This window comes from Melozone crissalis, unplaced genomic scaffold, assembly GCF_028551555.1.
Source record: "Melozone crissalis strain CALT ecotype California unplaced genomic scaffold, PUWL_Pcris_2 ptg000017l_1, whole genome shotgun sequence".
NCBI lineage: Eukaryota > Metazoa > Chordata > Aves > Passeriformes > Passerellidae > Melozone > Melozone crissalis.
Genome location: NW_026535795.1, coordinates 7,243,367 through 7,268,214, shown reverse-complemented (window position 1 = coordinate 7,268,214; position 24,848 = coordinate 7,243,367). Strand labels below are relative to the sequence as shown.

The 24,848-nt window shown below is 47.3% G+C and overlaps 1 protein-coding gene across 2 annotated transcripts; it reads right to left on the bottom strand.

The window, feature by feature from the left end:
• Window positions 1-1,113: 1,113 nt before the first annotated feature.
• Window positions 1,114-23,550, bottom strand: CSNK2A1 (casein kinase 2 alpha 1). 2 transcript variants are annotated; one of them, XM_054274427.1, is made up of 14 exons: window positions 23,457-23,550; window positions 11,712-11,905; window positions 10,596-10,707; window positions 9,609-9,710; window positions 9,139-9,189; window positions 8,393-8,452; window positions 7,705-7,788; window positions 7,197-7,307; window positions 6,279-6,380; window positions 5,283-5,383; window positions 4,457-4,605; window positions 3,095-3,181; window positions 2,295-2,447; window positions 1,114-1,453 (listed from the first exon to the last, which is right to left on the bottom strand). In XM_054274427.1, the coding sequence occupies exons 2-13, from the start codon at window positions 11,810-11,812 to the stop codon at window positions 2,332-2,334; spliced, it is 1,176 nt and encodes a 391-aa protein (XP_054130402.1). In that variant the 5' UTR covers window positions 11,813-11,905; window positions 23,457-23,550; the 3' UTR covers window positions 1,114-1,453; window positions 2,295-2,331. The 2 variants fall into 2 exon arrangements, with proteins under 2 accessions (XP_054130402.1, XP_054130401.1); XM_054274426.1 differs by having other exon boundaries at window positions 1,114-2,447.
• Between the last annotated feature and the right edge of the window lie 1,298 nt (window positions 23,551-24,848).

Here is a 24,848-nt window from a genome sequence, read left to right as displayed (position 1 = left end):
ACCCGGGCGGGCCATTCCCAGCGCTGCCGGGGGCGTGTAACGCACCCACAATGGTGCTGCACACAGGGGCTGCTCCCACCACACAAAAACCCCCGAAAACCCTCCGAACTCCCCTGTCAGTGCTTGCAGGGCACTGCTGAGAGGGCTTGTCCAGGCCACAAAGCTCCTTCCATGCACAGGGTCCGTGCAGGGGCTGGCAGGCACTGGGGGCATCCACCACTCCCAGCTTCCTCTTCCATTCTTATCCTTATGCAAACCTCCCTCGCTTGGAATAACGAAAGAACTGGGTGAAATGTCCTGCATAGCTCAGAACCAGTGCAAACAAGCTGTATTTTGTCATACTGGGTGCTTTTACGGTACAGCACATTGAGGTAACAGTCAACACAGTCCAACTTTCACATCACTTTAGGATATAAAAGATTAAGTACAATGGATTTCCACTGGATGAAGGCATGGAGGAGAAAGCTATCCTGGTGTATGTGAAAAACCTCATCGCCCTGCTGGCACTCCTCACAGCAAGGGGCAGTGTTCCATGTCCCACAAATCAATTTAATCCAGCCCACATGCCCCATCCTAAAATGAACTAAGCAACGTGGAAGCACAAGTCCATCCTCTCCAAAGAACAGATGAGGGATGGGTGCCTGGGACAGGCAGGAGCTGCAGGCCAAGGCGTCAGCGCCCACTGAGGAACGCGAAGATCACTCAATGTCCACGGGAACAACTGCTGCAATGGCTTTGGGATGAGGGGTCACTGAAAGGGACAGGTGCCATTGTGCCTGCAGCCACACCAGCTGAGCCAGCCTAGCATTAGGTGACTGAAAACAAGTCACAGAAATCCAGTGAGTTGCAACAGGCAAACAACTAATAATTGGTTCATCATCTCAATTCCCCACCATCGTGGCTGAGACAGAAGAGGGTTTTTTTGTTATGGCAAAAGATCCTTCTCCCAGGAGATACTTTGGCTTTGTGACATCTGTGTAAGGCTTCTCTGCACTGCTCCCCATGGGTGTGACAGGGACATGGCCTGCCCAGGGCACATGTGGCTGTCACCACTCCTGTGTCAGTGTATGACCACCCCAGGGAGGCCTCTACACAGGGAACTTAAATCTAACCTCGATAAATAAAACCAAATGTTTATTTACACCAAAGAATTCCAACACTGGATCTTTCACATATGAAGGACAAAGTATATATACACAGCAAGGGGTAGCAGGGCTGTAACAAGGGTGCTTTTCCGTTGTCAATGATAATATTTGTCCACAATTACTGATCTACCATTTCAGTTTAAGTTAACGTCTCCTGGCTCCTTCCTCTCAGTGCATATTTACAAGACTGTGAGGTAACTGGTATTCTCACCACATGGCACGTGAGGGAGGGGATGGTGGGTGAAGATGTGGGATCGGACTTGGCGCAGTCTGATTTTTCCAGCTTTAAGTAGCCACCAGCTCGAAACCTATAGAAACAATTTAAAAACAATATACCCAATAACAAATTAATTCCAGAGATCCAAGCCAAGCAATGGCTGGAAGAACCCTCCACGAGAAAGGGGCTGATGAGAGCAGGGCTTACTCTACAGGAGCACCTGTCTCAGGAGGTGCCAAGGACTCCAACTGGATCAGTAACTTCATTTTTAAGACTAAAATTACATGCAAGGGGTGAGTTAGCATTCTGGTTGACTCCTAAGGAGACATTATCCAATCCAATTAGGGTTTTGGACGCTATCTGCACTTATTCCTTTTAAGCTTATCCCACCTCTCCCTACTGGAATTGTCTCCTCAGTGTACCCTGGCTGGGACATATGCAGGACATGGGGTTCAGTGAGTGGTACTTTAAGAATCCCCTCCCCTGCCTCATGAAGACTTGGTTTGGTAGTCTCTGGAGAACAGCACAATCCCCCAATGCTTGTGGAGGAATAATGGTGGGAACATGAAGAGAAGAGATTTCCAGCAGGATGCAAGAGCTTGGAAATGCTGTTGATTCATCTTTGTTATTACATGAAGAGTTGTTTTGTTGGTGTTTTTTTTTTTTTGGGAGGGGTGGGGGGGGGGGGGAAGAAAAACTGTCCAAGAAGTATTCCATCTGTAGGTATTTTCAGGGAATCCCCTGAGTTACGAAAAGTTCAAGTAAAAAAAGAAAAATCAGCCTATAATAATTTTGTATATAATGACTGAACTACTATAAATCCACAAGCAACAGTTCAGACACGGTGTCTCCAAAGCGTTCATCCCCTCCCTTCCCCTGCCAGGCACGAGCTGCGTCCTGAGGAGAGGTGGAGGGGGAAACCTCTTCCCCACCTGACTCAGCTCAGGCAGCAGGAGACAGAGCCCGTCACTACTGCTGGGCGCCCGCAGCAGCTGGAACCGGCATCCCCAGGGTGGTGGTGGCAGAGATGACGGGGGAGCCTGCTAGAGGTCCAAGGGGTGAAGGTGTTGGCACTGAAGAAATCCCTGGAAGAGAGACAGGTAAGCAGGAATTAGAGTAAAAACAGCACACTGCTATCCAGGACAGCTTCTGAAGTCAAGCGGGAGCTTTGTGGGTCAGTTATGTTTTCAGAGCTGCCAAAATAATTAAAGAGAGAAAAGATCTGTCATTGTTCTCTGCAGCTCTGGGAAGGGCACAGATTTGCACACCCCTGGGCGTCACTGATGGGCAGAATCACAGAATCCTTTGGGTTGAAAAGGTAACCTTAAATCTCCTCTTGTTCCAACCCCTCTGCCATGGGCAGAGACCTTCCACTAAACCATGTTGTCCCAAGCCCCGTTCAACCTGGCCCTTAAACAATTCCAGGGATCTGACAGCCACAGCTTCTCTGGGCAGCCTGTGCAAGTGGACTGTCCTTCAAGCTGCTGCCAGAAAATCAACTGCAAAGAACTTCTTAAAATGAGACCAGAAAAACAGGTCAGGCTGCCCAAGGCCTTACTTATCAGACTCTCCCACCCACTTTGCAGCTCTCCTTGCCCTTGTCCCCAATTCTGGGAGATGACCCAACACCGCCCTCCCTGCCTGCTGAACTCTCCCTCCTGGGTCCTCCCTCCCACCCCACACACAGAAAAGCTTCAGCAGCCCAAGCACCAAGAGAGTTGGCAGAACTGACCTGACATCATGCTCGCACTGCTGACAGGAGTGCTGCCACCCGCCATGTTGGACGAGCCCATCCGAGCCTGGTCTTTCACAATGGGGTCTAGGAAGAGCACACTAGCAGTGAGTGCTGTGCTGCCAGAGAGCTGCTGAGGCACACACACTGCCTGTGGCCTCTGTGCTCAGCCAGTCCTGGCACTCTGCCTGTGCCAAACAACATCAACCACCAGCCACTGAAATACAGGCATTTCCACCAGTGCCAGTGGGAAGCACTCAGGAAGGTACCAAGGTCACATTATATCAGGGAAAATCAGCTAAATGATGTGATTTGGGGTTCAGCAGGACTGTCTGACAGGAAAAGACAAAGGTTATTATGGCAAAGTTGATCTTCCTGTGCTAAGCAACTGTGTAATTGCAGAAAGCCAAACCCAGAATATGGGTGCAGCAAGCAGAAAGATCATCACTGATTACAATCGTGTGTCAAGTCTCTGTACACATCCTACATCTCTGTGAGCTGTCAGGTGTGTCACTAGAACCTGTCATCCATGAGATGATCACAACTTACTAACTCTTGATTTTCAGCTGCATGTAAATAAGGCTCTCATCTGAACAGGGACAATCCCTTCCTGCCTCCCAGGCCTTCTGTGTCAGACAAGGGAATTCCAAACTTTGCTGAGCTCAGCACTACGTGTATCTTTTTGTGAACACAAGTTAATGAACTGTTTGTCCAGCTCTCACATTCCAAGCTGTTGGCTTTTCTAATGCTCATACTTGCAAAACATTCCCCTGGGATTTTTCCAACAGGTGTAACACAGATCAACAGTCTGTTAATTACAGGGGTCCCCTCAGCAGCAGCTAAAAAACCCCAAAACCAAACCACCTGAGCAAATATTGACATCATGCATTGTTGCAGCTGCTTCAAATCCCTAGATATCAATATCTGTGAAGAACAGCAAGCACTTAAAAGCATTTACTAGTGAAAGTAACATTTTTGCTTGCACAATCAAGACCTTAATACAGCAGTAGCTAAGCAATTTAGCAACAGAAAGAGTGAAAACACCTGTTTATCAACAAACCAGAATTCTCTGGGTTTATCCAAACAGAGGAATCCATGCACACCTGCAGAAAGCAACCCCAAATCACATGAGTTAGGTGACTTTCCTTGATATCACTTGCTGATTCATGGGCCTGACACAGGCACCCAACACTGATTCCTTGGCTGGTGGAGGTGGCACACAGAGAGCAGCAGCCTCAGCTCCAGCACAAATATTTGCAGAGCAGGCTTATCATTGTTGCCATTCTCAGCTCCCATCCGCACAAGGCATGGGAACAGAGATTTCCCAGAGGTAGAACTCTCAGGACAGCAGCTGATACTTACAGAAGTAGGGGTGTTCCATGGCTTCTCTTGCTGTGAGTCGTGACTGGTGATCATATCGCAGCAGCTTGTCTAAGAAATCCAGAGCTTCTGGACTCACCAGGTGTTGGTTCTCACTGTGGACAAAGCGCTCCCATCGCTTACGGGAGTGTCTGCAGGGAAACAGACCAAGATCAGGCCAGCCAGGGGACAGCAATGCCAAAACTCACTCTCTTAAGGAGCAAGAGCTGTGACAGATGTCCAGCCCTGAGAGAGGCACAGGACAGACATTCCAGAAGATGAAGCAGTGTCACTGTGTCTCCACGCGGTGGCACAGCAGGCACAGCCCCAGCACAGCCACCTCAGCCCCTGCACGGCCCGGCCTTGACCCCAGACAGCAGCAGGACTAATGCTCAGAATGGATTACAGGCCTAGAACTGCAGGTTCTGTCATCTCTTCTGCACCCAACGTGAGTTCCTTTAATTTTAGTCCCACTATGAGGGGAAAAAAACATATAAATGCCATTTTTAGCAGCACCTGACTTTCTGCACTCTAATGCTGAGAAACACCATTTTGTTTTTCCCCTCCAAACTGAAGAGAGCATTTGCCCTTCATGCTTTCTGCTCCAGTAGCTCCTTTATTGCCTGAATGACATTTAAAAATCTTTCCTCAGGTCTATTTCCATATAAAGGACTATGGAAAGCACTGGCAAAAGGGACCAAAGGCACAAAGTGTCAGTTCTCTAGAATCCTGGCTCTGATTTCTCCCACAAATTTTTGCTCATTTCAAGGTCTGTTGACAAAGCTTTAACTGTCTGGATCTACCAAAGAGACTCCAGACCTTGGCTCACCTGCCCAAAATGTCATTGAAACGTGGATCCAGCTCAATGTTGTATTTGTCAATGTAGTCATACAGATCTTCTGTCCCCAGAACCTTGGCTATCCTCACCAGCTGGGAACAAACACAGAAACAAGTCACTGCTGTGAAGGGATGATAATACCAGAGCCTGCATGAAGATACAGCAGCACATGCCCATGGGAGCTGGAACCTGATCCCAGCAGTATGAATCAGAGGCCACAGGGTCAGTCTGTGGCTCTGGCTTCCCCAGCCACACAGTCCCAGGCATCAGAACATGCCTCCACTCACAGCTGGAGCTCAGAACCCCAAGGCAGCCAGGAGGGAGCCACAGATCCTAAAATCTCTAAACCTGAGACCTCACACCACAACCTCCCTTAGCAACATGAAAATATTCAAAACCAACAGAGGGGAAGGCAAGAGTAACTGGTCAAAAAAGCAGAAACTCTGGATCTTGCATGTGAAAGGTGAAGCACCACCCCACAGAGCTCCAGAAAAAAGGTTTGAGAACAGAAGGTCCCTGTTCCAGAATATTTGCATGGCAGTCACATGCTGAGCATGTGATAAAAGTTTAAAAATAAAAATTTTGGCCCAAAGGCAACACATCAAAGATTCCAGAATTTGTATAAACCTGTACCTAATTCACAGTTTCTATACAGGGGGAAGAGTAAGAAGTGGCAGGGGCTTTCCACATAACATAACCTCAGGAATAGTCAAACTATGTACTAGAACACACCAGCCTTAATATAACTATTTCCACAGCTTTTCCCAGACACCTACTGAGGAGCTCCAAAGTACAAAGCTCTATAAATCCATTTCTATTTAATTGGTTACATAATCTTGCACACTTGAGAAAAGGAATGTGGCTTCAAACTGAGCTAAGAAGCCATTAGAGAAAGGCTTAAAAATTCTCTGGATGATTTGATAGAAGCCTAAGCAGGAAACCTTCATGGTGCTAAGAGAACAGACAATGTACATGACCAGCTCTCACCTGATCATAGTTGTCATGGCCATGGAAAAATGGCTCCTTTCGGAATATCATACTAGCCAACATGCAACCCAAGCTCCACATATCCAGACTGTAATCATACATCTGTACAAAACCAGAAGGACAATTCAATTTCTAATGAATTAAGCACAACAGACCTCCAAAACTAACAGGGTTCTCCCACCCCACCAAGGTGATATGAACACAGCCATGTCACGCTGGAAACAAATGGAACTATCTTCATGTATCTTCATCCCTAAACCAGTGTTCAGCTCAGTGTTCCAGTTACTCAAACTGGGATACAGCAATTAGCAGGACAGCAGGTATCCTAATTCCATCCCTGTCTGCCAGGATATTAAAAATCAGAGCTTTCTTCTATTTTCACTGCAGACTCCAATGTTATAAACCACTGAGAAATCTGTGTTGGGAAAGGAAGCATTGGAACAAACAACAAAAGGTGTGGACTCCCCAGGGTCCATGGACAGGTGAGGATGTGTTTTTTTTCCAGAACCAGCATGGTCTGAAAGTCACCAGGAACACTGTGATTTCCATAATGCAAACTGCCATCAGATAAGGGGATGCTTTTATAGCTTAATTTAGAAGTTCATGCAGTACTTGCTGTTCCCACAGGGGCTTTGTTTCATTCCTGTACCTTACTGCAAACACAGCCTTGCTAAAAAAAATATTCAACATTTGTATTCCAAGATCCATAATGATAGTTCTGCAGCTCTTCCTCAGGTCCTGAGACTACTCATTTGTTTCTTTCATTCAGTGGCTTTATGGCCACTGCTTTCTGCCATACATTTTGGAACAGACTGTCTTTAGCTTCAGCTCTCTAGACATCTGAATTTTGGGATTATTACTTTGAAATGGCACTGACTTTCCATATCAAAGTCAGCAAGAAGTCCTGGTAACTCTTACCTGATAATCTACAAGAAGTTCAGGTCCTTTGAAATATCTGGAAGCCACTCTGACATTGTACTCCTGGCCAGGGTGATAGAATTCAGCCAAACCCCAGTCTATTAGTCTAAGCTAAAAATGGTAGAAAACAAAGAAAAAAGGCTCAAGGGATGCTCCAGCTTACCACTGGCTGAATGACACTGGTGAACTTAGCATGAAGTTAATTTATAAGTCTTCCATTTTCAATAATTTGATCAGAGTGTCTGGTTACATATTCTCCCCAAACCCGTATCACCAAGCAGACTAAATAAAATATCTCTCCTTACAACCCTGCCTGAGGGTTACATGTGACCAAGTAAAGCCTCAGAAAGCAGCACAATATTCCCATTTTACATTTGTCCACACCATTAGAGCAGAGTTCCCCTCAAAGAGGTCTGCTAGTACCGCTACACAGGAGTACCCAAAAGGGATCCCAGTTTGCCAAGAGAAAAGCAGGACCCCTCCCTGCCCCCCAGCCACCCCACACTACCTTTCTGTGCTCATGGTCAATCATGACATTGTGAGGTTTGACATCTCTGTGCATGATTCCCATGCTATGGCAGTAATCTAGAGCCTGCAGGTGAAAGGAAACACATGCTGGAGTCACAAGAATGGGTCAACTTAACCATATTCAAAAGTATTTCCACACATATCAAGTCTAACTAGATAACAGGACTGTCCAGTGTTAGATCCTGGACTAGACTCACTGATCACAGAAAATGCTTTTAGAGCACCCTCCCAAAGGGAGGTCCCAGCAATAGAAGTCTCTTGACTTTATTTCATGTGCTTCCTCATAAAAATTGGATTTTCAGAGTCTCTAAGAGTATAGTTACTAGGCACTAATGATCACACAAGCCCCCTTTCTCCAGACTCCTAAGGAGAAATTATTTAGTTCAGAAGAATGGATGAAGACATTTGACTCATATTATATGTGAGCACAAACCCAGCTCACAGCTGGGTAACAGCTCACAGTTTTCTTCTTTCAGAGGCTACATGTACTCCTGATTTAGGATTTTAAGGTACCTCAATGTACCAAAATGCTGAAAAACAGATACTGACTTGATATTTTTCTGCCCAATTCTTCCATAGACTCTCCTTCCCTTAGTGATATGATGTCACTATCATCAGTGATTAGCTGAGAGCAAATAAACCAACAAAACAGCAAAGCACCAACTTACCTTCAAAATCTCATACATGTAGAATCGAATATCATAATCTGTTAATGTCTGGTATAATTGCTGTGGGACACAAACACATCATATCAGTGTTCAACATCCAAAAAACCCCTGTTCAGGGCTGCTGGCATTCTCCAAACCCATCTGAAGGTGTAGTCCAAGTTTCTCAAGTTACTCTGATCCCACACCTGACTCTGATCAGTCTGTTCCTCTCCCTTTGCAAATCCCATACATGGTTTACTTCCAGCTCTGCTCAGACAGCACATCCTGGTTCCTGTCACCATCTCCCTCTGGTTGTACCCACCCAGCACAAGCATGATGGATGGCATTGCACAGCTTTTCTTCTTCTGAGGCAGGTCAGTATGAAGGGACAAAGAAACATTTAAATCCCCATTCCCAGGAGCATGGAAGGCCACAGAAACAGCTGCCCACATTTAAAGTGGTTTCAATAAATAGTTGTACACATAAAAGCCAAATGCCTCAAAAACACAGGCACTGATGGACCACAAGGTAACAGATTCATTTGCTCCCAAGGTTAAATGCCTCTTGGAATCTGCATTCTCATCTTGTAACTTTTGTGGCAAAATGGTACTGATGGGCTAATTACAAACTTCTGTCCCAACTGCATTTACCTTTAAAAGCATTTCCTATGCTGGAAGGCAATGCCTGTTCTATGTACTTGCCCTTCCCCAGAAAGTAGGAGTGGTGTTCAAACACGAAAAAAAGAGAAGTCACATCTCACACTGTACCTTAAAGTCTGTGTTGTTTACATGTTCAAAAACCAGAGCGGGTGTTCGAGACTGAAACAGAAAAAAAAGTATTCGCCATGGTAAGTTATGTTTCCACTTAGAATAATGAATTACATCTTTTTTTTTCTACTAAAACGGCACAAAATCCCTCTGCCTTGGACATATTTATGATTCCCCTCAGACAGAGAGAGCAGAGCCTGAGCCCACAGCCTCCAGCAGCACTGTTTGCAGAGTGAATTAACTTGACTCAGCTTGCTGGTATCTCCTCCTCACAGAGTGAGGGGCTGGAGGGACCTGTGGGGGAAGGGCCCTCTAAAAGAAGTTTATCAGATTAAGAGCTGATCTGATCAGTCAATTCAAAAGCAGGATTTAAGAGCAGGGGAAAACAAAAAGCCAGGTCAGAGCTGAAATCAAACAAAGCAACTTCACCCTTAACCCCAGTGCACCCCTTGAGTTTCTCCCTTACTCACCACAGGATCTTTTACTATATCTGCAAGGGTGATTATATTGGGACCGCCTCGCAAGTTCTCTAAGATCTTGATTTCACGCTTGATTTTCTTCTTTTTAACAGGCTGAAGAAGAAAAACCCAAAGTGTAAGATAAAGCCCTGCAGTAAAGTGAGGCTAATAGCTCAACAGTCAGATGACAACACCCAGGTGACTGCAGATCAGCAAAATATATTGAAACATTTGAAATTTAACCTGAGTATGCATCACACCAGTAAGGGCTCAAATATCTGCTGTCTCCTTTCTAACCACACAACCCTGACAGCTACAGACAATAATTCCAAGTGAAGGAGAGGCTGGAAGATAGCATTTTTTTAAAAAAGCTCTCTGAACATAATCTGATAGGCCAAGAGGAAATGGCCTCAAGTAATGCCAGGAAAAAATTTCTCCACAGAAAGGGCTGTCAATACCTGGAACAGGCTGCTCCAGTGGTGAGGACACCATCCTTGAATAGATTTAAGAGATGTGGCACCTGGGGACATGAATGCTGGGGTGTTGCCTGGACTTGATGATCTTTGAGTGCTTTTCCAACCAAACAGCTCTGTGATACTCCAAGACTTCTTAACTGGCATGTGGCAAATGTTTAACTATGAGAAGTCTATGGGCTATTGGAGGGTCACTAAATGAAGGCCAAGGCCATGACAGCCTGCTAGGACACCAGCACTTAGAGAAGCTGAGAATTTTGTAGTCACCAGCTGTAATGTTGTTTAGTTCCAAGTAAAAAGGTGTTGCACATCAGGGCTTCTTTAAGACAGAGCCTAATTCCTTACAGGCAGAGATCTGACTTAACTGCAGGGCTTATATCAGCAGGCTCAAACTCATGCCCTGTTTCACTGAGTGACACTCCAAAGCCAGGCTTTAAGGATTTCAGTTTTAGAACATCAAAAAGCCCTTTCTGGCCTCCTGATCACCTCAAGACAGATTTTATCTTTTGCCCAATCCCCAGCTCACCTTGAGAATTTTAACAACTACTTTTTCGTTATTTGTAATGTTGATGGCTTCAAATACTTCACTGTATTTGCCTCGGCCTAATTTTCGAACTAGCTGGTAGTCATCTTGATTTCTGTGGAGAGAAAAGGTTAAGAGTTCCAAAGGGCTCAGTCATTTCCATCACAATTTATAAACTGCTCCTTAACACTGCATCACTGCCTAACTTCACAGACAAAGGGGATTAACTAGTGCCTTACCTCTCCTGAACCGGACGATTTAAGAACTAGGAGAGAAACAGGGAACTTCTATTTGCCCAAGACAGATTCAATCCAAAAGTATGGATTGAAAGCCCAACTATGTATTTCAGCATTAGCAAACTTGAACTATCCCTTCTCTCTGCATTTGGAAGCTCCATTTTTCCTTGTATAATGCTGGTAAAATTCAACAAAGCCAGTAGGAGGAAAAAATCTAAGTGCAAGGCTGTTTAAAAACAGTCTGGGCACAAAGCAGCACTTATGCTCAGACAACTGTGTACATTCCAGAAACAGGGAACTGCACAGCTGAGGGCAGAACTCTGTCTGGGCCCTCCATGTCCCAGCAGGAATGCAGAGCTATGAAGCTGCCACCACTGCTGTCTGATTCTGGGACACTTTAGTCATGAGCTCAATTTAGACACCTCCTTTCTTCAAAGAGAGGCAGCCATGTCTTTTCCAGGCACTTGGAGAGAGCTGAGCAACAAGTCATAAAATAGCATGTACCTATTTCAGTCTGTGGAGTTTCTTCACCCATCCAAGTCAGCAGCAAGTTCAGTTTGAAAGTCTTTTCATTTCTTTTCAGCCCTGCACTCAAGGACTGTTTGGATTGTTTCAGAAATACATTTTATTCCCTCTGAAAGGGGATGTTTCTCGACTACCTGGCAAAACTTCTTCAAACTTTTAAGGAAGCTGCTATAAATGTTCTTCCCCAACTGGGAATTTAAGAGTTTGATAAGAAACATTTTTCTGAAGAGAAGTTGTGATCCTTTCCCTTGCCATCTGCCAAGAAACTGCCAGTTGCCTGAACTCCCCAAGTACCACTATGCAGGATCCACAGGGACTGATCCTGGTGCAGGAACATGCAAAGGCAGCCCAGACTTACCCCCACTCAACCACGTGAGACTCATAGTCCCAGTACTCCCGGGGTCTGTGTGTGTTCACATCCGTGTAAACTCTGGCCCTGCTCGGCACGGGTCCCGACATATCAGACAGCTTGGCAGGCGGAAGCGCGATGTGAAATCAGAGGCGACCTGCTCTGCAGTGCTGACAGAGGAGAAAGGCCTCAGATTCCTCCACCTGCAGACAGAACAGAAACCAGAGGTTAAATTCTCAAGGTGCTTCAAAAGTATTTAAGTTAATCATTAAAAGCTGCTGCAAAGGCTGGAGCCTGCCCAGCCATAGGCCTGGGATTTCTTGAAAGCCATTTGTCTGCTCTCTCTCGCACAGGACTGGCCCATAGCAAACCAACGTGCTGAGCTGGTAATTTTCAGCACCTTGTTTCCAGCTGCTGGTTGTAGAGGTAACTTTCCAAAAGGAAAGAATGCCATGTGCTCTGTATCTGCAGACTGATCCCCTCCTTTCAACTGCAGACTGAAAGCAACAGCTACAGTCTCACCCCCATCACAAGTCTTTGGCCATCCAATGTAACAAAATCAATTCTGCTGGGATGGAAACCAGCTTTAGTCACAACTTCCTACAGTCAAAGCATTAAATCTGACTGTCCAAAAGACAGCAGCATCTGTGTTGGATTATGCTTTATTCAAACATGAAAGAAATGCACTGCTGCGAGAGTCTGAAGATATTCCTTTACATTGTGCTTGCCCAAAGTACCTCCAATCCTTCCTCCTTCCAAGGCAATTTTTGCAAATCTTCTGGTAAGTTTTAGCAGTATTGAGACTGGTCAAAACCACTCAAAAGAACATTACTGTATGTCAGAGACAAACACTGCATCTTTATCCTATATGTCTGAATACTTTATCATCCACATCTGAATATTTAGGACAGCAGTAACTCACTACAGTTTTGTATCAATATTGTCTTACCCAAGAAAAATGTGGTGCCTTTACATGTCTCAAATCCTTCACAAGGGGAAGATGTTTAAATACAAGAATCCCCTTGTCAGCTTTCAAAATAACTTACAAGAAAGGGAGCTGTATTGGAGCAGGGACCAGCACTGTTTGGTGCAGCAGCACGTGGCAGGGCCATCCAGCCCTGGGTTTGTGCTCCAACAGTGGGCAACACTGTTATCTAAACTAATACACTTATTTGCTGTGCCAATCTTATCCCTTCAGAGAAAATGGGCAACTGCCAGCCTGCAGAAGGAAGTAACAGCCCCATTAATCACACATTAATGAGAAAGACCAAGAAATCTGCTCAGAGCAGTTGGCTTAAGCTACTAAGGCACGTCACAACAGAAGAAAACTCCAGAAGCAAAATCCTGCTCTACAGGCACAGTCCTGTTGTTTATTTGAGGTCTGCAGCTCTTCAGCTCCTGTGAGGACCCACTGGCTGTGGAGGACCTGGGGGACACAGGTCTGATGTCCCTCACTGTGTCACACAGCCTGACCAGCAGCTGGTCCTGCTTCCAGAGGCAGGAGAGCATGCAAGGGCAAAGCCTCCTTGGGTGGGACAGAGCTCAGCACTGGGACATTTTTTGACCTATTGACACACAAATGGTGTTGGTGGCAGCTTCAGGTAGACAGGGGTGCAGTGATCCAGTCCAAAGGGTAAACAGGGACACAGCACTATCCCAAAATCCACTATGGAAGGGTGACTGAGGCCTTAGACCCACAAAAGGATGATGTGGCACTTCAGCTGTGTCTGGCTAATGGAAGAATATGAAGCATTCCTCAAAATATAATAAGTCTATTCCTAGATAAAATGCTAGTCCTCTCACAAAATACAATTTCAGAAGATGAGGCAGCAATCATCTAAGACCTCAAAGCATTTATGTGGCATGACTCAGACACTTAGAAATTAGATGTCCCCAGGCATTACTAGAGCATGCAAGTTTACTAGAACAGTTTAGTACAGTGAAATTTATTAGATTTCAAAGTTCAATCACTATGCTTGTGTTTCTTCTCACTCCCTGTCCTTCTGGCAGGAGATGCACTGGCCCATTTCCTCTGCCCAATCCTCCTTGTGAAGGAATTAACTGAACTTATACATGTCTCAGATGACTTAGCAATTTTAATTTTTAAGCACAATCCAGTATAAATAAAGCACACGTGACTGCTCCCCTCACCCAGCTTAGCAAGATCAGTTTCAGCACACAAAAAAAAAGAAAAATCAATCACATTATCTAAAGATAGATCAAATTTCACAGTGGCTATTTTTTGTCACGTAGCTCTAGCCTAGCTCAAGCAGCACATTGTAACAGGCTGCTCAGAGAAGGGCTTTTTCAGGAAATCATCAACTGCAGCTTCTAAGAATGGCACACAATGTCTATTTACAAGGGTAGGTATTATTGTCTACTATTCTTTACACAGGAAGGGGAGAGAATCTGCACAGATAACTAAATTTTAAAGCAAACAGAGTTACAGACATACACAAACTTACCCTGCCTGAAAGCTGCTCACTCTCTGCTCAAAACTGCCAAGGAATTTGTATAGATTTTTGCCTTCAGTGCCCCTGGAGGGGGATTATTTTGCAGTGGATCCAAGCTCTTTGGCAGAAGGGAATGACACAAATAAAGACAGATAATGGGGACAGGTGTTGACAGGCAGGCATCAGTTGAGCCTGCAGTTTTAAAGCAGAAAAATCTACAGCAAGAGCAGCGATTGCACCTAGAGAACAGCCCTGAGCCTGTTATAAAAGAGAAGTTCTATTTCTGCAAAATCCAAACAAATTTTATCATTTATTAATTCCTGCATTGATGACAGAATCATAGAATAATTTATATTGGGAGAGTCTGCTCAACATAACCTAATCAAAGTAGATGTGGGGAGATCAGGGTCCAGTGTAGCCTTGAGCACCTCCAAGAAACAACATTAAAATTTTAATTTCTGTGGTAGAGAAGTGTTTAACTGGGAAACAACCATGAGCTTTTAGGCAATGTACCAGAGGTCACAAGGAGAGGAAGACAAAGCTCCCAACCACAGTCTGACAGGCTGTTCACTGCCAAGGACACAGAGCAGGGCTTCTCAATCAGCCCCTGTGGTGACATCCCTTGGACAGAGAGCACCCAGAAGGGCTCACATGACAGCTACAGCAAAGGAACACCACCCCAAAATTTCACTGCTGGCTTCTCCCACACAGGCCTGGCCTCAGAAATGCCGTTGGAGCATTAACAAACTGATAATGAGCTGATTTCTTACACAGCAGCCTTATCAAGAGGAACCCTGCTCATCCCAGGCAAGAACAGAACCAAACACAGCTCCTGCCCTGCTGACAGACTCCAGGGGAGTACCCAGAGCCCCAGCCCAGAGATAAATAATTGTGCTGCCACCATATAGGAATTTTTTAATTGGAAGGCCTACTAATTAAAAAAGATCAGTTCTTAAAAGTTTGAATTCTTTTAACAGTAGCCTGTTGTCTAAACAGCTTGGCAAGCTTAGATATTTTGTGCCTAAAGTTCAATAAAATGGTAAAAAGCCTCTCAGTGTTCTCTCTTTGACTCTTTTACAACATTTAAATCTGAACTAGTTACAAACCCCCTTACTTTTAAAAAGGGATGTTCTCATCCTTACAATGCACTCTAATTCTAAGGGTAACCAAGCCCCCATAGAGAATTTGATATTTTGTGATGGATCCATACTTCCAGCACCTACTCCAATTAGTACAGGAATTTCCTACCCTCTGTCCTTGCAGATGCATGCACTTAGAGCAAGCAGCAACAAAACAGAGTTAAGAAATCCATGCAGATTAGTTTCTGAGAAACACACCTACTTTGCCTCTAGTAAAATGTGCCTTTTTTTTTTTAGTCCAGAATAACTGAGATACCAGAATGATTTTTTTTCTCCTTTTAAATGGAAATGTTCTTGGCATGGAACCTTTCTCAAGCAGTTACTCATTCAGAACTTAAAACCTGTGAAGTTGCCCCAGTATGATGCAGCACTTACAGAGGCTCCCAGTGAGCTGAAAGCCAAGCTTCCCAGAAGACTGGTGTCCCAAGGAATTCACAAGTGCTGTCCAAGTGATGACCTTTGTGGATAAGGTTTGGAGTATAAATAATGTACCAAGAACACAAACACTGCTTGACACTGGCTTCCCTCCTGTGGATTGCTGTTAACAGCATGCCTTGCCCTCAGTGTGAACACTCTACTGCCAGGAAGATCCAAGTTCATCCAGAGAGAGTGGAGTGAACCCAGAAAACCTTGTTCAACACCACATAAACCTGGTTATTCCCAATGACCCACCTGAACTCTGCTTCAGCGAGCCCACAGCAGTCCCAAAGGAGCAAAACAGGCCCTGAACTGCAGCAAGCTGAACTCAAAGAGCCAAGAACACATTTCTGCAGCTTTATGCATTCCAGAGAAGCTCACCTTCCTCTGGAGGAGAAAGCAAAGTGGACAGATTGGCCAAACAGGTCTAGAGACTTTTCTCTCACTTCTACTTTCCCCACATAAGCTCATTACAGTGGTGACTGTGCCAGCCTAAGACTGTAAACAGGCTGAGACAGCAGCGGGTTTGTTGGGAGAGAAGAAAAGCTCTGTCAGTGGAGAAGAGCAGAATTACAGCCCAGAGCCTGCAATCCAAAGGTTATTCCCCTCCTTTTATCTCCAACTGCAAGCAAGATGTTACCTTTCACAGCAGAAAGCTTAAACTCAGCCTCTAAAATCATGAGTGTAAAATGTGATTTGGTAGGGTGAGCAAGAATTACAATTATCAGATAAAATTGTTGATGATTTCCTTCACATAGCCCTGTAATCCTCCCAGGGAAGTGCACTTGCTCCTTCAGAGTTTGGAGAATATCTAATACCAGAGAAACACTGAAATTAAAAAATCAAGACATGCCTAAATATTACAGTACTGCCTGCTGGCAGTCAACATCAATCAACACTCAGCTTACTTTTAAAAGAAATAATAGTAATCATCTCCTTTAAAAATACGCTCTATCTCTCAAAAGAAACCTGATTTTTATGTTCTCATGATGCTGAAACTTAAGCAATACAAGCACAGAACAAATGACCTCCAGAAGTCCCTTGCAACCTATTTTTTTCTATGATTTTACAACTAAAATAGAAACAAGCCTGGATTAACAAAATTGACATTTTATATCCTTTCCTGAAGATCATTTCCCTACTAAAGGGACAACATCTACAGAAAAGCAGATTTTAAAATCTGAGTTAAAAAAAAAGGTTTGAAACCAAACTTTTCTCTGGGTATTGTTTTGGAACAGCACAGTCTGATTTAACTGCAGTTTCCACTAAAATTATTTTCCAGATTTCTTTTAAATAGCTGGTTGTGTCTGACTGTAGAGAAATAACAAACGATAATGTAATGACCTCAACATTCCCTTAAGAAAGAAACATGAACTGTTGTGATTAATTCTAAACAAGACATGGCCAGTCTGCAGGGAAAGCAGTTGACAGGTTTAGTTATACTGGAAGCAACATCTTGGAGTAATTCTGCATTAGAAACATCCTAAATTTAGTTTGGCTCTTCCTACATCAGCTCCACTGATTCCTCTCTGAATTCCTCACGATTTTGCCAATGAAGAAGTCATCCTCTGTAAGGAGGATCACAATCTATATGGAAGCCACAGGAGTGGTTTAGCTGTAACTCCATGTTTGATGATACTCTTCACAGTCTTGGGGAAAACTTCACTGTCCCACTTTCCCACCTCAGAAAGCAGGGTGTAACGTGTCTGTCACCCTCCAGGGTGCCCTGGCAGTGGCTCTGGTGCACACACTCTCCTGGCAGAAGGTCTGTCATGCTTTGTCTTCCTTTTCATTCACATCTCTAACAGCTGAATTTTAGCAGAGCTCACACGAAGGCTCTATGGGTCTCCAGCATCTCAGCCTGGTTGGGCACCTGTCCTTTGCCAAATATCAGTGCTGGCAGCAGCACATGGACTGGGGCAGAACACTGGGCTCACCTCCAGCAGCAGTGACAGGCATTCTATGCAGACAATTCCCCAAGATCATCAACACTATTATTTTCAGAGCTAAGTCAGTCAACAGCACATGGAGCAAAGGGAAAGACCCCAAAACACAAAGACCCCAAAGCTGACCTTGGATGGGGCCATGTAGCCACAGAGGGCAGCAAGACACCCAAGCTCCAGCAGCTGAGTGCAGCCTCTGCCTCTTTCCCCTGCCTGCACTTCTGCCACCACTCCCAGCACCATAAACCCAGAGGATATCCTCAGTGCCAGTGCCAAGGACTCCTGACACAGCCTGATAAAAATGGCTGCAATATAACCAGGCACTGCCAAACCAACTTGTCTGTGCACACACACCAAACAGAAACCAACGACAAAACTCTGCTTGCACCTCTTCCCCAAAGTGCCACTTCAGGCTGAGCAGGGAGTGCAGGAAAGGCAGGGGGATTTTCTTTGGAGGAATATCCCTCCAGGTCTGCCCTAAAGCCAAAGCAATATTCAACAGGAAGCAGTTCCTTTTTCTTCCAAGAGCACTAACAAAACTAAATCTCCTACTGCTTGAGCTTTGGACAGGATTCCAGTTAGCAAAACTAGAGTTTCTGAGAGCCCAGCAACACCAGGGAACTCTTCCTGGAGGCTCACAAAGGGGAATGTTTCAGCAGCACTATGGCCTGACATCAGGTCCCACTGGCAGCATCCTCTGGAAAGTTCTACCTCCCTAATTGCTGCTAAGTGACACAGTTGTTTTCCTCATTAATTAGTAGGCCCAGAGTACTGCCAGGACAATCATTCAGCTGATTTGACTCTTATGGGTCATGTACAGAGAGGGATTTAGGCAGAACTCAGAAAACTGACCTGTACCAACCATCTGTAAAAGTGACACAGTTTTAATTGATCTGATCAAGCAACTCCTAGAGGCAGGAGGAATTACCAGAGCCAAAGGGCACTGCCTGTAACCATTTCTTCAGGAAATCCCTGTGATCAGCTGTTCCATGGAGCAGGCAATGCACTACAAACCACGTCCAACCCTCAGCCAGCACTGATCAGGCTCAGCAAGAGGCACCCGGTGCAAACCCCTGCCAGCAAGTGAAGCTCTGACATAATTCTCTAAAAATTTATAATTATTAACACAAGATGAAACTAGCTACCACCATTCCAAGAACCAAATGGAAAAAAACCCCCAGCTATTAAACTCCAGCAATCAGCACTCTCCTTCACACCTAACAAGCCCCCAGTAAAGCCACTGTGCCAAAACTTGTAACTTCATTTTTAAGTTCAGATGAAATTAATCTAGATGCTGCAGAGTGAGGAAAAAGCCCTCTAAAAAGCCCTCTTTTTCCTTCTGGAGTACAACTAAGTGTGGAAGAAAGGCTGGAATTCAACAGCACATTGGTAACAGACAGAGAAACCTGTGAAAAAGGCTGCAAGAGAAGGAACACTGCAGGAGCTCTTGCTTTTCTAGACTGGAAATTAATTTGTTGTGCGCGTCCACGCTCATCCATTTTCTGAACACTAAAAATAAAGATTTTCTGACAACTCACACGCACATGTGCAAATATGCTCTGAGAAAATGCCTTCTCCAAAGGCTTTGGTAACAACAGGGAGAGGCACCTTTTCAGCCCCCTGGACACACAAGAGGATTTGGGGCCACTTTTCCCACCACAGGAAGACCTTTCCCACCCAGGGAAAGCAAGTTCTGGCACGAAATGCTGTATTAGCACGCTGGATTCTCCCTGAACTTGGCTTAATTAAAAGAGGACTAATTTAGCCTTTGGTTGTTCCAGAAGGTGCAAGGGCAGAGCCTACTTCAGTGCAAAACAGAGTGAGTAACTTCAATTTTCTAGGTCTGCTGTTAACACTTCAGACCATCCAGTGGAAACCTGCAGCCAAACTCCTGCCTTGACTCAAAGCTGTTTTCCATCTAGCACACAATTTATTCAGCACTCACGTGAAATAAACTGCCATGATATGAAGCAGCCATTACACAGGCAGGAGCTGGGCAGCCTGCTTTAGAAACCACCTCCCTGGACATGGTAATATTAATTAAAAAATAGAACTCTGTAAGGAGGACGTAACCTAAATCTCAGAACTCAACTCCAAGGAAAATTCAAATTATTGAAGTTGTAACCTTCCAAATGCGAGTCTGTGGTGGTACCAAGTCCACAAAGAACTCCAACCGTCCCTTCTGCTCTTCAGCCTCCCAAAGCAGCAGCAAGAAATGGGTAATAATAAAACCTTTTGTCCAGAACAGTGTGAAAACAGGAGCAGATGAGACCTGGGCCTGGCTCACGTTGCTGTTTCTCTACTGGACTCCTAACCAGAAAATATCCATGAACCACTGATCCCATGAGCACATCAACAATCCCACTCCTCATCAATCTTCCCCACCAATATGTAAGTTTGGCACCTTGGTGGAAAAAGGAGCCAAAAACCAGCTTGGAAAAACTCAACATTCAGCACAGCACTAACAGCAGCTCAAAAAGCTGCAGCCTCCTCTTCCAAGCAGTTTTTTCAGGTTCAAAGGAGAACTCCCTTTCTCCAATTACATTCTGTAAATTCCAGGGAAGTCAGCTCTTGCAAGCCCCTGGAAGGAGATATCCAAGCTTAGAAAAATTATCCAAGAGCTGTCTTGCAACAAATGTTTGTAGCCAGGCTAAGTCAAGGCAGTGTTTCCTGATCTTAAAAATCTTATTTTTTTTTTCCTCACAAGACCCTTATGGGACAATAAGATGGCAACAATCTCATGCAAAGAGTTCTAAACAGATATCTTAATGTAAGCAATTCCATAATGGAGGAACAGTGGAGGTGACAGGTCTGGTAACCCAGAAATAAATCCCTGCCTCTTCAGAAATGTGACACTAAATTAATCACACCACCACAATGTCACCCATTTGCTTCTCCTGTCTTCCTTTCCCTTATCCTCAGAGGACATGAGGAAAGACAAAGAGAAAATGAGTTCTGTAAGGAGAAAATGGAGAAGAACTGAAATGGAAGTGTAAGGACACCCACCATTTAACAAAACTGGGAAAAGCTGGGTACATGTCCCTTTCATCAGAGCAGAAAGTTTCTTTCTCTACAACTCCACAAATCTATAACCACCTTTCAGCATCCTTTATACCCCGAGATTCCTACTTCCAACACATTCCATGCTGATGAACCCAATCTGCATGACTTGAAAATAACCCAAATACCAAACTCTGTTTTTCCATGTCTCACTGTCAGGAAATGGCATTTTACCAAATCAATTCCCAATCCCAGGTTTGCATCTTCATTCTCACATCTCACCAGCCTTTTTCAAGCAAACAATTCCATTAACTGCCCCTGCACAAACCTCAACAACCTCAATGCCATGCAACATCCCATGATCCAATTTCCTCCACATTTGCTAGAACCTACTGCCAATTTTAGCATCACTTTTCCAAAGAGCCACATTCCCAACATCCAAAAAGCTTCACTTTCCCTCCATCTATGAAGCCAAGAGCCCTGCCAAACAAAGAAAACCTGCTCTGACCCTCCCACCTGCAACTGTCTGCTTTCTCCTCCAGCATCTCCCTCTCACCACATCTGCCCATGCTCTGTGCCTCATCCCCTCACCCAGATCTTCTGCTGCATCAGTTTTTGCTTCTTTGCAGCAGCCAAAGCCAAGATGATGTTCCCTTCCTCAGCCCTCTGTAGGCAGCAGCTGAACTGGCCAAGCTCTGAGTGCAGGACATGCCCACCCAGCTCTGCCACCACACACACTGGGAACCGAACAGCAAATTTCACTGACAACAGAAATTATGTTACCAGGTATTGACAGAAATCACTGGAGAAAGGTAAAATAATGGAAACTTCTCCCCATTGGCAAGAAGAAAGGAAAGGATCAGTGCCTAGCACCAAAGATGGACATTCCTCATGCTCAGGGAGAGGTCTGGCCCTTTACAATTACAACTCTACAATGCCTGGCCCTTTACAGTCACAATTTACCTCCCCTGTCTGGAGCCATCCACAGAGAACAGGGACTGCAGCCACAAGGCACAGGCAGATCTGCTGAGGGCAGAGCCTGCCCTGATCCTGGGATCAGACATCCCAATCCCAATTTCCACCTTCCAGTTACAGACACAGAGCCTGTGCTCTAGGAAATGCAACATTACCCTAATCCCAGTTTTAGGGCTAATTAAGGAACTGATAAAGCTTCGTACTTTCCCCAAATCTTGCCTTGAGTCTTCCCAAGCTCACTCTCTCCTCTCCTAGCAGAAACTTTGCCCTTTTCTACACCACACCAAACCAGCAACCACAGGATGAGCGACTCCTGTGCCCCAGCTGCTGATGCACCCAGAATCCACCCTGGATTCACATCCAACACCCAGGCTGGCTGGCAGGATGGCACAAGCCCCAACTCTGAGTCTGAATAATTTGAGCAATTCTGTTTCAGAAAAGAGAACGTGCACAAAGAACAAAGAAATCACTCCCAGCCCCAAGCAGAAATGCTGGGTGTCCACTTGTTTTCCTCTGAACAGCAGCCACTGTGCCCAGTCCCCTCTGGCAGGGGCTCTTCCCAACCCCTTTGTGGAGGGCACCCATGAGGAGCCAAGTGAGCACATGGCACAGCCCTCTCCAGGGACAGTGCCCACTCTCAAAGCCTGGCACCAGGGTCAGTGCAAGAGCAGCTGCCCAAGGCTCCAGTCCAGGGTCAGGTTTGAGCAACACATATCCCAAACCATGAGAGACCCCTCTCAGGGGTACCAGGGCTGGAAGTGACCCACAAAGAACATCGAGGCAACTCCTGGCCCTGCACAGGACAGCCCAGCAATCCCACCCTGTGCCTGAGAACCTTCTCCAAGCTCCTTGAACTCTGTCAGGCTTGGGGCCATTACCACTGCCCTGGGGAGCCCGTTTCAGTTTCCATCCACCCTCTGGGTGAAAAACCTTTTCCTAATATCCAACCTAAACCACCTGCACACAGCTCCGTGTACCCCCCCAGGTCCTGCAACCGATCACCAGAGACCACAGATCAGAGCCTGCCCCTCCACTTTGCCTGAATATTCACAATCCAAACTTTATTGGTTTTACCCAAAAACCTCAGTAAGAAAAAATTAAGCGATCTCACACACATAGGGCTCCATAATCTTATCTTACTCCTCTCTTACAAACCACATTTTCACCAATAGACACGCTGCTCTCGGTCCCAAGGCACAATTAACTAAATTACAGCGGGGGCAAGGCTGACCACCGCTGCTTCCACAGACTGGTGTGCACAGCCGTGAGAACGACCTTCCCTCCACCCAGACAGGCCCAGAACGGAGTCCCTGCGCAGCCGGGGGAGGCATCGAGCACGAACGGGCCTTTCCGTGCCCCTCCGCATCTCCCCGCTTCTCCGGGCAGGGCGGGGAACAGGCAAGATCGAGCAATTGAAGCCAATAACACCTCCACGGCCCGAAGGTGCGAGCCGGGAGAGCTGGGGGAGGGGACGGCTCCCGTTCCGCGGGGCTCTGCCCTTCCTGCGCGGCCGAGGGCGGCCCCGCACCGGGCTGGGGGCAGCGGGGCGGCCCCTGCCCGCTCCCCCCGGGCACTCGGAGCCCCTCCGAGGGCAGAGGGCGGCGGGCCGTGCCCTTTCCGCCGCACCGGACCCGCCCGCTCTGCCCGCTCCCCCTCAGCGCCGCCGCGGCCCCACTCTCCTGAGGGGCAGCCGCGGCCCCCCGGCCCACACCGCGCCCGCGGCGGGGGGGCGGAGGAGCTCAGGAGGCGCAGCGGCGCCTCCCCCCCGCCGCCCGCTCCGCCCGCCACTGCCGCGGGGCCCCGCTCGGGCGCCGGAGCCGCCGGTACCTGGCGCGGCCGCTACCGCCGCCGCCGCCGCCGCACACAGACAATATGGCGGAGGCACAAGGCTCGGCCGCCGCCGCAGGGACCAGAGCGAGGCGCGCCGGAAACGGAAACCGCGCGGGCCCCGCCACGCGCCGCGGGGGCGTGCGCAGGGAAGGGTGGAGCGCGCCGCGAGGGGCTATGGGAGTTGTAGTCCACGGTGGCGGCGGCGGTGTGCGAAGGGCGCGGGTTTGTTCCCGTTCCGTGTGCAGGTGTGTCCCCGTGAACCGCGGGAAGGTGACGGGGTCCATGTCGGCCTCCGCAGCGCCGGCGAGAGGCCCAACCGTGAGCGGTGGCCGCTTGGGCCCAGTCCCTCTGCGGGGCTGTGCGCGGGACCCGCCGCCAGGGGGCGACTGTGGCCTGCGAAGGTGCCCGGTACCGGCGCTGCCCCGGCCCCTCCATCGGGCCCGGTACCGATCCTTGTCCCGGTCTTTCCCACGCGCTTCCACGGTCCTGTCCTGGCCCTTCCACAGCTCTGTCTCCGCCGTTCTTCAGCCCTTCTCTGGCCCTTCTATCAGCCCTTCCACCGGCCCGGCCCCGGCCCTCCCAGACCCCGGGGCCGCCGCAGAGCGCTGGGGTCCCGCCCGGCCTGCGGGGTCTCGGGCGCTGTTCATGGGAGGGGCTCATCCCTCTGCTGAGCCGGCAGCCGAGCCAGCAACCAGGCCAAGCCTTGACCTAGTCCAGTGCCCTGTGACCTTCTTTCCCTGCCTTTCACCTTTTTAGCCCAATTTCTTGCCGTGCAGCTCAGGACATCACTTTTTCCCCAAAGTGCGAGCGAATGGTCCACCGAGCCATCTGGCACAGGCTGAGCTGGGGGAGACCCCGAAGTGGGAGAAAAGGCATCCAGGTTCAGCCTGAGGATGAGCAGGAGCCTGGGATCATGTCACACTCGGACCACGGGGACACGCAGCTCTGGGCTGGTCACCGTCCTCCCACCATGTCCAGCCAGCCTGGAGGGGAAGGGGTTGTGCTGAGCTATGTCTGCACCCCTTTGACCCCCCCAGATCTCCCCATGCCCTTCAGCAGAAGGGAGCCAGCCAGGCCCTCCCTCACCTCGACCTCATGGAAAGCCGAGCACGGCCAGGCTTCACCCCACTTCCCTCCCGGTGTGGGAGTCTCCCCCAGGGGAGGCCGCTGGCCCAAGGCTCGCAGCCCCCTCACCCCGGGTCACTCCCATTAGGTAAAGGAGCAGCTCGTCCTGGCGGGGGTATCTCCCTCTCGCGCTTTCCTTGTATTGTACGGGCCTGGGTCATCGAGGAAATCTTACAGGTCCTTCTGCTGCCGAGTGGTCACGGGGGAAGCCCGGCCCCCTTCCCCCCATTGTCAGCGGCCGGGCCGTATCCTCGCTCCGAGCCC

Excerpts from the sequence above, each read along its gene's own strand:
- CSNK2A1 (XM_054274426.1), bottom strand. The coding sequence starts at position 11,812 with ATGTCGGGACCCGTGCCGAGCAGGGCCAGAGTTTACACGGATGTGAAC. Across the intron at positions 9,711-10,595 it reads TAGTTGTTAAAATTCTCAAG|CCTGTTAAAAAGAAGAAAAT; the intron begins GTGAGCTGGGGA and ends TTTCTTCTTCAG. Across the intron at positions 7,308-7,704 it reads TTGACCATGAGCACAGAAAG|CTTAGACTAATAGACTGGGG; the intron begins GTAGTGTGGGGT and ends TACCATTTTTAG.